This window comes from Pyrus communis, chromosome 12, assembly GCF_041283825.1.
Source record: "Pyrus communis isolate YQ-2024b chromosome 12, ASM4128382v1, whole genome shotgun sequence".
NCBI lineage: Eukaryota > Viridiplantae > Streptophyta > Magnoliopsida > Rosales > Rosaceae > Pyrus > Pyrus communis.
The window spans coordinates 2,959,721-2,972,868 of NC_142576.1; the positions used below are offsets into that span (position 1 = coordinate 2,959,721).

A 13,148-nucleotide genomic window follows, 5' to 3' on the forward strand; every position below is an offset into this window, starting at 1 on the left:
AAAATAAATTAAATAACGACTGCTAAAGATAAATTAGTTTATAAGTCATTATTTGTAATATTGTTCAATGTACTGATCAACTTGTGAATTAAAACGAAAATTATACAAATATAGCCAGGTAAACTCGAACACGATCCATTGCCTCTCACTCATTACTTCTTAAATTGTGGTCTTGTGTTAATTTTCTTGAGGGCCACAGTTCTCTTGATTTAACCGTCGCACGGGTTGTTATGTTTTCTCGTGTTTATCCTTGAACAACGAAACTTGAAACCAAAAAGCCTCTTAATTTTCATTCGGAATTAAAAGTTCGAAATTAATGTTCAAATACACATACAATTATATAGACACTATCAATCATGCTACATTTTAAGCTCTAACACCCGCCAAAAAAGAAAAGGAGAAGAAAAAAGACAATGAAACTCTCAAACATTCTGTGTTTCATAGTTTCTACAGCTCATCATTTGGTTCTTCCTCATCCTGTGAACCACCAGAACTTCCACCGCTCTTCTCATACACTTGCTTTATCACCGGATTGCACACTGCCTCCACCTCCTTCAGCTTCTCGTCGAAATCATCCTTATCGGCGTTCTGGTTGTCATCCAGCCACTCGAGCGCCTCCTTCAGCGTGCTTTCGATCTTCTCCTTGTCATCCGAATCAATCTTATCCGCCAGCTTGTCCTTGTCATTGACAGTGCTCTTCATGCTGTAAATGTAGGTCTCAAGTTTGTTCCTGGCATCTATTTTTTCCCTCACTTTGTTATCCTCCTCGGCAAACTCCTCAGCCTCCTTCACCATTCTTTCTATTTCTTCCTGGCTTAGACGCCCCTTGTCATTTGTGATCGTTATGGATTGAGACTTCTTCGCGGCCTTGTCCTCAGCCCTTACGTGTAGTATGCCATTTGCATCGACCTCAAATGTCACCTCAATTTGGGGCACTCCCCTGCAACAAAAAAGTTAAACCATGCAGCTTTCAGTACACAATTCGTCTTTGCAAATGTTGGACAAGACCAAATTTACCCTAAACAATTAACTACCTTGGAGCAGGTGGAATGCCGGTGAGATCAAACTTTCCAAGCTCACGACAATCCTTCGTCAAGCTTCTTTCACCTTCGTACACCTGATTAATTTCAAACACATACACTAGTTAAAGTACTAGAAAAGCACACGCTATGCAAAATATCGAAATTCCCATCTAACTAGTCTCTGCATTTATCTGTTAAACACACCTTGATGGTTACTGTGGTTTGCTGGTCCTGATAAGTGGTGAAGACTTGAGACTTCTTTGTCGGGATGACAGTGTTCCTTGGAATCAATTTTGTCATGACGCCACCAACTGTTTCGATACCAAGACTCAATGGAGCGACATCAAGCAAAAGAAGATCTGCGGAAAAACAAATTTTAGTCCGTTGCAAATTATGTTGAGATCAGCAAACTAAATTCAAAATAAGTGCTCTCACTATATGATTACCTTTGGTTTCTTCTCCGCCTTCGCCACTGAGAACTCCACCTTGAACTGCAGCACCATATGCAACAGCCTCATCAGGATTGATCCCCTTGCTTGGCTCTTTCCCATCGAAGTAGTCCTTCAACATCTGTTGCACCTTAGGAATTCGGGTACTCCCTCCAACCAGGACAATCTCGTGAATATCTTTCTTCTTCAAGCCTGCATCTTCCATAGCCTTTTTCACCGGCCCCATGGTTTTCTTGAACAAGTCCATATTCAACTCCTCGAATCTAGCCCTTGTCAATGGCTCCGAAAAATCAATGCCGTCAAAAAGAGATTCAATCTCCACTCGAACCTGATGCTGGCTACTCAACGCTCTCTTAGCTCTCTCACATTCCTTTCGAAGTTTCCCAAGAGCTTTGTTGTCCTTGCTAATATCTTTGTTATATTTCTTCTTGATCAACTTGATGAAGTAGTCCATCACTCTATGGTCAAAGTCCTCTCCTCCCAAGTGAGTGTCTCCACTTGTAGACCTCACCTCAAACACGCCATTGTCAATGGTCAAGATGCTAACATCAAATGTACCGCCACCAAGATCATAAACCAGTATGTTCTTCTCTCCTTTCTTGTCTAGACCATAGGCAATGGCTGCGGCCGTGGGCTCATTGATTATCCGAGCCACATTGAGCCCGGCAATGATGCCTGCATCCTTGGTAGCCTGCCTCTGCGCATCATTGAAATACGCTACAAGAACCAATCAAACCAAACCCATCAGACCAATGAACACAATAACATGAACACTAGGTTTTCTCATTGTATTATCTAACCACCATCCACAGGGCTATATAAGATTTGTAAAAGAGATTTTCGAGCATTACCTGGAACGGTTACCACGGCGTCTTTGATCTTCTTCCCGAGATAGGCCTCGGCGGTTTCCTTCATCTTCCCCAAAATCATAGCACTGATTTCCTCAGGGCTAAAAACCTTGGTTTCACCTTTAACCTTCACCTGAATGTAAGGCTTCCCATCTTTGTTCACAACCTTATAGGGTAAATACTTAATATCTCTCTGCACCTCAGGATCATCAAACCTACAGATCAAAACACCGAATCGAACAGAACCCAATTGAGTTCATGATCCAATTAAACACACAGATAATCTACAATTCCACATCCCCTTCCAACGCAATTATCATGTAAACTTTCTTAAATTTCCCATTTAATTTCATAATCCAAATTAAACACACAGATAAGCCACAACTCCTTCCAGCCCAAACATGAAGTAAAGTTTCTTAATTTTATCCATCTAATTTCATAATCCAAATTAAACACATAGATAAACCACATCCCCTTCCAATTAATCCAATTTAGCAAGTAAAAAATTTTCTTACTTTCCCCATTTAAAAGTTAATAATCCGAATTAAAAAAAAAAAAAAAAAAAAAAAAAAAAAAAAAAAAAAAAAAAAAAAAAGTCTCTTAGCAGCCAAATTACTAAGTAAATTTGCTTACTTTCTCCCAATGAGTCGCTTGACGTCAAAAATGGTGCGTTCGGCGTTGAGAGGAGCTTGATTCTTCGCCGCCTCTCCGATCAAACGCTCCGTATCAGTGAATGCGACCCAGGAGGGTGTGATTCTGTTGCCTTGATCGTTCGCTATGATTTCCACATGACCGTTCTTATAAACTGCCACACAAGAATACGTTGTTCCGAGATCGATTCCTATCACCGTCCCCACCTTCGGTGAATCTTCGGCTGCTACTGCTATTCCACACAGGAATTCTACCCAAAACAAAAATTAAAAACACCAAATTCTTCAGCAAATTATACGAATAAAAAATAATCCAAAGTTCAAACTCAAGGTCGAAAATTATTGATTAAATAAATGAACTAAAAATTTCCGTACGTATATTCTTAAAATCGAGCATATATTGATCAAGACTTTGAAATCAATCACATGTGACACATTATCGGTGACGACAATAATATGTGACACATTATCGGTGACAGAATTAACGTTCGTGTATTAGTATTCGCCATTTAATAACAAACAGACATTCGTTCCATAGTCGGACTATATTTGATGATTTGGTACCTGAAACAAAGAGAAGCAGAAACGCGAACGACAATGCATGGATCCTCTTCACCTCCATTGATTTCCTACTCGAAGTTCCTCTGTAATTTGAGCTTTTTCTGTAAATCTTCTCCCGTTTTGTTGAGATTTTTGTGAGCTTGTGAATTTGATTTCTGAGTGAAGCAGCGGAGGGTGAGGGGGTTATTTATATACTGTTTGGCTCCGTTCGGTTAATGTTTGTTCGTTGGTATTTCCGTCCAATGGTGATGCGCCACGTCGGCAATTTTGCGTCAGAGCTCGTTGTTGGCTACTTACTGGGACATGATGTCAAAGCCCGTATGCGTTTGCCGCGTGGAGTCTGTTGGAATCCGGATGCTTCTTGAATTGTGAAGAAGGGGAAAAAGGCGCGCGGGGATTCGTGGCGGTTGGAGGGTAGATCGGGTATTCAATAAACGAACGAGGGTGAGATGGTAATTTGACTCTTTGTTTCAGAGTCTGGGCTATTCTGGACCACAGTTGCTTTGTTTTGGTCCATTATCACTATGACCTCGCGGCCAAGCCCATCCAACATGACGGGTTGCCGGTCGTCCAAGTAATCCGTCTTCTCAAGACACATGGGACCCCAGCATCCGGGTCTACCAAAATGAGACCATGTGGAAGCCGAATGAAGGAGAGATTCTCTTAATCAAGCTTTAGTTTTAGTGGCGTCACCGAAGATTTTCTTTTGATTTTTCAGTTTGGCTTTTTATTTCATTATGAACTCCTCTAATATTTTAAAACGTGTCAATATGACACACACCATAAAGCAGAGTATATTTGACCAAGGATGGGCATACAGATCTTTGGACCCGTGTTACTTGAACCGATGTAAAACCATTATGTCTTTATCTTTAATTTTCAAAGCGATTTGAGTTGGACCTAACTTCTGTAAAACTAAGTCTATATTTCTCATGTGCGAGTAACCTGGCCAGGATTGTTTTAAGAGTTGTTTTAGCACTTGTCATTTTATTAATGGTCCACAATGAAGCCCATGATCTAATAACATATCTATCAAACCCTAAGAAGTACGACAACAATCAAACTTCTTTTAGAACATTTGTTGGTATTAACTTTGTTAGACGTAATTCTTTCCTAACGGAGACATATAAAGATTGTTTTATATTGTTGTTTTGTTATATTACATATGATTGAAAACAGATTTGTTTGACTCATAAGAACTAGACCATATCAAATGAATCCAAATGAGCTGGTTCCACTAATAAAAATATATTAACTCGGACGGGCTTGAACTCATTTACAAACAAAATAGTCAAGTCCACATCCACTAAAAATAGACCCCACTCAGCCTGCGACCATCCCTAGATATGACAATATGAATTGGCACATTTTTAATTAGGTAATGAAATTCGGAAAAGAATCCTCTCCAGATTCCTTCTACCAAATCCCCCTAATCACCCCATTTGAACCCTTTAAATTTGATCAAACGGCTAAAGTTATTATAACATTTAAAGGCCCCCTATTTTTAGCCGTTGGATCAAATTTCAAACGTTCGGATGGGTTGATTAGGTGGACTTGGTGAAAGAGATCCGGAGAGCATCCCTTTCCGTGAAATTCAACCCAGCACAGCCTGAAGGCCAAAACCCTACGTACAAAATTCAAAACCAGCTTATACATTCTTGCTTAGTGAATGAAAATCCATCATATAAACACACCAAAACAACCTCATAAAATCTACAGCCTATTTGAATGGAGCAAGAGGATTTGGAGTGCGTGAAGCTTTTGAGCTTCTAAGCTCTTTACAAACATGATCCAACATTCCCAAAAAGTCCCTAACAATCACGAAAATCCGAAGCGGATTAGCTTCATCCTTGCTCGCATTTCCATGAAAATACTCTGTAATCTCCTTCACCTGTGACAAAACCCTACTCTCATCACCCTGCAACTCTCTCAAACCCTTCTCTGCATAACATATGAACGATTTCATCGAATCGACCAAATTGCCACTCTTCTCATCCATGCACAACTCCTTGTGCACCAGATGTTTGGTTTTTTCCATTCCATCTGAGAGATTTGAAACACTGCTTGCAAGAACATCCAAGTCCAATGTGGCTGTTTTCTTCGCGTTGTAGAGCTCGGTGCTGAGGCCGGAAACTAGGTCGAGCCCCATTCTTCTATAGTTTTCTTCCTTTTCTTCTACGGTTTTGGTTTTGTTCTTCTGGCTGATCCTCCCCATGATGCTATCCGAAACTCGAATCCCTTCTGTCCTAATAATTTCTTGCACAACAAAATGTAGCAAGGTGGTTTTTCCATCGGTTCCTTTTATGTCGGAGAGCTTGAGCAGTGTGTCTAGCTTGAATGCTTTAGCTCCTCCTCGGATTGTTCCTACATTCATTCGATTTCCTGTTTTCAACACGGCTTCAAGTAGCTTCAAGAAGAGCCTGCTTGATCGCAGTTCCTTGCAGGCCTCCTGTAGTACAAATTAAACCATAATTTTTACAAAAAGAACGAGATTAGAATTTCGTTTCAAATATGCTTCTTGATGCACGATAAAAACAGATCTGGCAGAAACGCTTGTAAACAGAAGTGCTTCATGTTTAAGCATTCCTGAACATGCCCTACCTCTAGCACTGAAAAGGAGTTCCTAAGATGAACCACCTCATCTTCAAATGTTTCTCTGTAAAGCATTGCTTCAACTCGTTGGAAGGCACAAGGCACTTTAAGCAACGCCTTCACAAACCTCTCTGCAGACCCTAGTTCGTTGATGTCTCCTTTGTGGCCGGTGAGTTTAGCCTCTTCTTCCTTGGTGGGTTCCATCCTTACAAGTGCTTCCAATTGTTGCAAACACAAGCCATTTCCTGTTAATGTATTAATCTTGTTAGGTTTTCGTTGGTTAGAGTACTAGTCCCACTTTCTGCAGGATGTCATGTCTTTCTAAAAGTATACAAGTTATACATTTAAGGAGTTTCATATATACCTTGTACTAGTGCTTCGCATACTTGCTCAGCAGTAGAATTCAGGGCTTTTGAGAGTATGGTTATGTTCTGTAGTCGCTTTGGCTCAAGAACATGCTTGCTTGGAGAAGGGCTCTTGCATTTTGCTTCATCATTCTTCATTGAGCTTTGTAGATTGTATCCAAAAAGCGATTCAATCATTTCCTCGTCCAGCCTGTTCATGATTAGTACAGTTTTAAACAGAAAAAAAAAAAAAAAAAAAAGAGAAACCGAAATCACATCTGAAAACATAACTTACTCAAATGAGCTTGATCTCAGCTTGTCCCACACCATGGAATTATCCGGTGCAGCTCTGACTTTGTCCCAATGTAACGGCTTCAGTTTAGGCAACGGAGTTCCATCTCTTCCCAATGGTGTAGCTTGAGGGAGGGGTGGAGGAGGTGGACCTTTTGAAAAGCCATTATTTGCTTTCAAAAAGGGAGGTGGGCTGGGTGGTGGAGGAACAGGAGGTGGAGTTTCTGAAGGTCTAGAGGAGTTTTGAGGTGAAATAGAAAGTTGACCTTCTAGGGTCTGGTTTGATCCAGAAGAAGAATCTGATTTTCTTGGCGGTGATAGATTTCGCAATGTAGAAGAAGAGCACAAAGCTTTAGACCCAATTCTAGCTGAACTAGGAGAAGAATGGAAATGAGGAAAGTGTTTGATTGGTGGTGGGGGTGGAGGAGGTGGTGCTGGAGGGATTGTGACATTCTTTTCACAATTGGAAGATCGCGGTGCATTCAGAATTTCGCGCTCTCCATTTCTCGGAGACTGCAATTCAAGAGCCCGAATTGATTTTTGGTTTAGGGTTGTTGGTTGATATGGTTCTATATTTGACACATTTGTGGAGAGAATGTCTGATGACTCATCTAGGCTACCAGCTGAAGCATTCGAAGGGCGGACATTTGATGAATTCGAATCTCCGAAAGAATGGAAAGATTCATCATCGGAAGAATACGAATTAACGAGAGTAATTTTGTCACCGGTTGCGGAATTAGCACAATCAGAGTCATATTTCACTGACTCTGCAATCATATCCTCATGAATAGACATAATTTCCCCAGTGGAAGAACTGCAACTAGCATCATTGAATTCCGATTTTATCACTTCTAGATTTGTTTCTTCCCTCTCAAGCAATGTATGATTTCGTGAAGAAGTTACAGTTTCACAAGTTTCTTTGGAACAAGAAATCTGCTGATGTTGCTGCTCTAAGTCCAACCCTAACGATTCAAGATAAATGAGATCAGAAGTATTAGTGGCAGGGTTTAACCTCACCTTGCTTGCTGATTTAGCTCCTCCTTTTTTGCCGACAACTGAAATCACTCTCGTGGGTTTCTTCTTATGCTTTCTGTGCTTCCTGCAACCCCAAATAATTCCGAACACACAGATAACAACTGCAGCACCTGTGGAAGCAAGAACCGCCACAAGTATCCTCGTGATTCCCCCTCTATCTTCTCTGTGAATGTTTTGAGGCTTTGTGATCGAACGCAAGCGATGCGGATGATGCGAACCCGCGTGGATGTGAGGCGCCGGAGCAGGAGCAGAAGCTGGACTAGGAGCTTCCTCCTCGCTGTAGGGAATTGGAGAAGGAGAAGGAGAAACGTTTCTACTGTCGCCAACCGACGGCGTTCGCTTGTGGAAGCTGCTCAAACCAAGTAAAGCTCTGAAATTTTCGACAACTGAAACTGCTTTCTCTTCATCTTCCCCGGAACCTTTGTGAATTTGTAGGTTTTGGGGAGCCTCGGCATTGTCCTCCATGAAATACAGGTGGTGTTGTAGGCCATGAACATTCAAGTAGTCCTCCCCTGCATTGTGTAATGATAGGAGAAAAGATATGACGAAAAAAATCATGAGGTGGAGAATCTGAGAGAAAATGTATCCCATTTTTCTCTCTCTCTCAACCCAAAAATCATCAAAGCAGCAATCTAACTTTCTGTTTATAAATCCTCTTCTTTTTGTTCATTTCTTTGGAAAAGAAAAGGAAAAAGAATAGTTCTTTGGGTGGGTGTAGCAGAATAGGTGGTGTGCAATGAAGGTATTGCAGAGAGAGAGAGAGAGAGAGAAAGAGAGAGAGAGAGAGAGAGAGACTTTAAGGCTACTCCAAGGAACCCCTGAGCCTGGTAGTTGAAGTTGGACTGGCCATTCTTTACCTCTCTGCTCATGCACTCTTATCTATCCTCACCTCCATTAATCTCTCTGCTCATGCACTCTTATGTGAGGAAAGTTGAAGATGTTTTCTGCTATATATTCATCAATTGCCAATCATGAAGTTCATCATTTTTTTCGTCAAAGTTTTAGTGATGATTTATGAGTTATGAACGCCACTCTACATGATAACTGAGTCAATGGGATTTGCAGTTGAATGTGGCTTTTTTAGTAGATAAAAGTGATCAAATCAAACAAGTCTTGGTGGGTTCCATTTTGGTTGCCCCCTACCTAACTCTCTATAGAGTAAAGATTCTACTGAGCATTGATGTAGTCTAGAAGGAAAATGCTAAGAAAACTATATTTTGTAAAACACATCAAAATCATTTCTCGAGTAGAGGTAGACTTACTTGTGTTGCGGACTTTAGATATTGTTTGCAAAATATGATCTCCATGGCATCACTTATTATAGAAATGTTGAAAAGGTTCTCAGATGATTAAAAAGAATGTATGGTTACTTATCCTTGGGTTATTCATGGTGGATAATAAATGAATGTGCGTTTAATGTTTTAATCTCAATCCTTAATATCAAATTTAAGGGTGGATGACCATAAATCCTTAGTTATCAAGTGACCCAGAGAACATAACTTCAATGTATTGCTACATTTCTTTGTGGGATTCTTTAATCTAAATCGTTTAAATCAGACATGAAGAATGACTTATATGAAATAAACTAGTACGTGATGAATTTGAAACATCAATATCTTAGCGTCCTCATTTCATGCGAGTCTCTTACCCAATGTAGAGGGTGATGGCACCAGATCTCCAACCGTCATAATTGCAGAGAGGAATGTACAAAGAGAGGGGACCATCACTTTCCCATGTGATCTTCTGAAGCCAAAAGCAAAACATCAAGAAAGTGAAGAATCATAAGATCTTGATGCGTGCGAAATTATGGGATGCTTAAAAGTTGATTAGCGACTGCATGTCCCTCTCTCGTACTTTTAGTGGCTAAATCGTACTGCTCAGTAGTTGTTAACCTTTTGGACTTGCATTCAAATTTTGGTGGGATTAATATTGGATTTTCATGACCTAATTCACCATGTCATGAGCTTGTGTTGTCCCCTTCACCTAACCACAGCGAGAGAGAGAGAGAGAGAGAGAGAGAGAGAGAGAGAAGAAAGGAGACTCAAACCGACAACACAGAGACTACCTGCATGTCGTTAGCAATTGGCTAACCTTAGTGGTTGCTTAGAATCTAACACTATGCAATGGGGGACCTTACCTTACCATGATACTTTCATGTACCACTTTTTTGTGAACAATTAGCCTGCAAGGCTGCAACCGACTTTTTAACCTAAGTTATTGAAATTAACATAGAAATTGTTACATGTAAGAAGTTATTTATATTCAGAGACAAATTATATATAGTTTAACGTGTGTGTATTACCTTTACTTTGTGTGATTTTAATGAGTTATTTTATATATGTTAAGATTCTAATTTCGGAAGGTGAGTAGGAATGTTTTGTTAGTCCTAATTTGGTACTAAGGTGATTCTGAAAAGAGTGGTTATCAAAAAAAGCTGGGAGCTTTTTTATGTTTCGTAAACATTCAGCTTCAGCTTTTTTTCACAGTTTTGGGTGAAAAAAAGCCAAAAACACAAAGCTGCAAAACCCAGCTTTGAAAAACCAGCTTTTTTTTTCACACCTGTTTTACATAAAAGTTTATCAAACATTATAATACTGCTTTTTTTTTTTTCCTTGCAAAAACACTTTTACAAAAAAAATTACTAAACACGTAGCTGCTTTATTTCATAGCTGCTTATTCTCACAGCACAGCAGAAACAATTTTTTTTCAAAGCACAGAAATACCAAACCAGCCCTTAGAGCAACTCCAGCGTTGGAGCCCTCCCCCCAGGCTATGCACTATTCAATCCACCTTATGAACAGTAACTGCCCTTAATGAACAGTAATAGCCCTGGCAATAGCATTTGCATCTCCACCGTTACACTTCAATAGCCCTGACAATAGGCAATAAAATATTAGTATTTTTTTTATTTATAAAATAATACAAAATAATTTTAATTGTAATATCGGATAAAATTTTTAATTATTTTCGTTGCGCCACGTGTCATTATCCGAAGTATTATTAAATAATACAAAATAATTTTATTTGTAATTTCGGATAAGATTTTTAATCGTTCTCGTTGCGCCACTTGTCATAAAATCCGAAAAGACAATTATTGGGGATGGATTTCCAATAAATTTTTTAATCGTACTCGTTATGCCACGTGTCATTATCCGAAAATACAATTATTGGTGATGAATTTCTGATAAGATTATTAACCAATCACGTTGCGCCACGTGTCATAATTTGTTTACAATCTTTGATGATAGATTTCCATAAGATTTTTAACGAATGACGGCATGCTATGTGGCATTATGTACAACCTAATCCTTTCTGAATCCTCCATATAATCCACCATCCATCCTCACAAATCTCACACCAATTTTCTCAAGATCTCTATCATTATTCATAGTTTCTGCTTCATTCTTCACAAAAATCTGTATCATTATTCATAGTTTATGCTTCTTTCTTACAATGTCTTCTTCTTCCTCAAGGATGATGTGGGAACTCGATCAGGAAGAGGAAGAATTGTTTAACCAATCAGAAGCAATGTTCAATCACCAGGGGGCAAAAAATGAGAGGGAAGAGGATGAGGAGCGTAGAAGGAGAGATGACAAAGTAAGAATGGGCAGAGCCTCACATTCCCGTCGAGTCATCCAAGCTGTAGTTCAGATCTGCAGGCCCAGCCGTTCCGGAAACCTTGATTGAAGCAGGCAACGACGAGATATGGAACTCTTGGATGATTATTTTGTCCCTAATAGTGCATTCCCTGATATGTACTTTAGACGTCGTTTTAGAATGGCAAGACATTTGTTCAACAAAATCATGATTGTTGTTTGCAACTATGATTCTTACTTTGTGCAAAAGAAGGATGCTTTTGGTGCTATGGGTCTCCTGCCTGAGCAAAAAATTACTACTGCCTTGCGGATGCTTGCATATGGAGCATCTGCAGACCTAGTGGATGAGATAACGAGGATGGGGAAATCAACCATTCTTGAGTCCCTGATGAGGTTTTGCGGAGCAATCGAATCTATCTACACTACTGAGTACCTCCGCAAACCTACAAACATGGACTTGGAACGGTTGCTGAAGAAGGCCCAGATACGTGGTTTTCCTGGGATGATTGGAAGCATTGATTATATGCACTGGACGTGGAAAAACTGTCCAAGTGCATGGCAAGGCGCTTATGGGGACAGAAAATGAGCAAAAAGTATCATTCTGGAGGCGGTGGCATCTTTTGATACATGGATTTGGCACACCTTTTTCGGGGTCCCAGGAGCTCAAAATGACATCAACGTCCTTGCCCAATCCCCAGTGTTCAACGATGTCCTGCAAGTACATTTCTCGCAACTGCATCTCATTACCCGTAAGCGAACTATGAGTAACTTCAACCCAGCTAGTACACAACGCAACATCTTCAAGAAGCGACCAATTCGTACCTGCACCAGTGGTCATTTTGTTGAAAAAAAAATGGATTGAAACTTTGAGACAAAGAAAGGAATGTGATTGAAAGTAGTTGAGAAAATATGAAATTGTTGTGTAAGGTAAATGATAATGAGAATGTATTTATAGAAAAGTAAAAACAATTTTTTTTAAAAAAATTTCAGATTTTTTTTTGAATTTTTTACAATTTTTTTTTAAATTTTTTATTCAACTAATTAATCTCTGCCGTTGGATATAAAAAAATTTGAATTCCAACACTCCAGATTGTGCCACGTGTCACAACGGTAACTTTTCTTAATTTTAAAACTATTTTTTTTTAATTTTTTTTATTTATAAAGCATATTAATATCCACCGTTGATCTCAGATCGAACGGTGGATATTAAATAAGACTTTTTTTTTTTACCGTTGAGATCGAACGGTCCAAATTAAAGATCCGTTGAGATTGAACGGACCGTGGGAAGACACGTGGCTTCCCAACGATCATTGAAAAAACAATTTTTTTTCTGATTTTTTGTCGGCGACGCGCCCCCACTCGCGAGTGGGGTGCACGCGCCTGACAGAAAAAAAATTAAAAAAGGCCTGACGCCAGGCTGACGTCAGCGTTGGCGTCACAGGGCCTCAGGCTCTCGGGCTGGCAATTCTCCACGGGCCCGGAGCTCGGGCCTCCACCTCCACTCGGGCTCTCCAACGCTGGAGCCGGTCCACAGGGCCTCGGGCCCCTTTTCTCTCCCCCATCCCCCGAGCAACTAGCAATGCTGGGCTTGCTCTTAGTTGATTCAAGCAGTGTCCTTCAAAAGCGAAGTTTAGTCGAAATTTCAAGTTGCTCTTGTCCTCAGCTCAATGTGATTTCATCTTGAACTTATTTCCTCTACTCTCGAGCAATTTAGACTGGTGGCTTCACCTATATCCACATTGCATATTCCACCATTATTG

At 40.0% G+C, this 13,148-nt stretch overlaps 2 protein-coding genes across 2 annotated transcripts; both read right to left on the minus strand.

The window, feature by feature from the left end:
* Nucleotides 1-264: 264 nt before the first annotated feature.
* LOC137744868 (luminal-binding protein 5) lies at nucleotides 265-3,882 on the minus strand. The gene is made up of 7 exons (XM_068484677.2): nucleotides 3,534-3,882; nucleotides 2,953-3,220; nucleotides 2,323-2,534; nucleotides 1,469-2,188; nucleotides 1,227-1,381; nucleotides 1,035-1,117; nucleotides 265-940 (listed from the first exon to the last, which is right to left on the minus strand). Exons 1-7 carry the CDS (start codon nucleotides 3,589-3,591, stop codon nucleotides 448-450), a joined length of 1,989 nt encoding a protein of 662 aa, XP_068340778.2. The 5' UTR covers nucleotides 3,592-3,882; the 3' UTR covers nucleotides 265-447.
* Nucleotides 3,883-5,159: 1,277 nt separating this feature from the next.
* Nucleotides 5,160-8,775, minus strand: LOC137744138 (formin-like protein 11). The gene is made up of 4 exons (XM_068484003.2): nucleotides 6,762-8,775; nucleotides 6,487-6,677; nucleotides 6,132-6,367; nucleotides 5,160-5,979 (listed from the first exon to the last, which is right to left on the minus strand). Exons 1-4 carry the CDS (start codon nucleotides 8,381-8,383, stop codon nucleotides 5,251-5,253), a joined length of 2,778 nt encoding a protein of 925 aa, XP_068340104.2. The 5' UTR covers nucleotides 8,384-8,775; the 3' UTR covers nucleotides 5,160-5,250.
* Nucleotides 8,776-13,148: the final 4,373 nt, after the last annotated feature.

Excerpts from the sequence above, each read along its gene's own strand:
- LOC137744868 (XM_068484677.2), bottom strand. The coding sequence starts at position 3,591 with ATGGAGGTGAAGAGGATCCATGCATTGTCGTTCGCGTTTCTGCTTCTC. Across the intron at positions 3,221-3,533 it reads TCTGCTTCTCTTTGTTTCAG|AATTCCTGTGTGGAATAGCA; the intron begins GTACCAAATCAT and ends TGTTTTGGGTAG. Across the intron at positions 1,382-1,468 it reads AGGCGGAGAAGAAACCAAAG|ATCTTCTTTTGCTTGATGTC; the intron begins GTAATCATATAG and ends GTTTTTCCGCAG.
- LOC137744138 (XM_068484003.2), bottom strand. The coding sequence starts at position 8,383 with ATGGGATACATTTTCTCTCAGATTCTCCACCTCATGATTTTTTTCGTC. Across the intron at positions 6,368-6,486 it reads ATGCGAAGCACTAGTACAAG|GAAATGGCTTGTGTTTGCAA; the intron begins GTATATATGAAA and ends ATACATTAACAG. Across the intron at positions 5,980-6,131 it reads ACTCCTTTTCAGTGCTAGAG|GAGGCCTGCAAGGAACTGCG; the intron begins GTAGGGCATGTT and ends TTTGTACTACAG.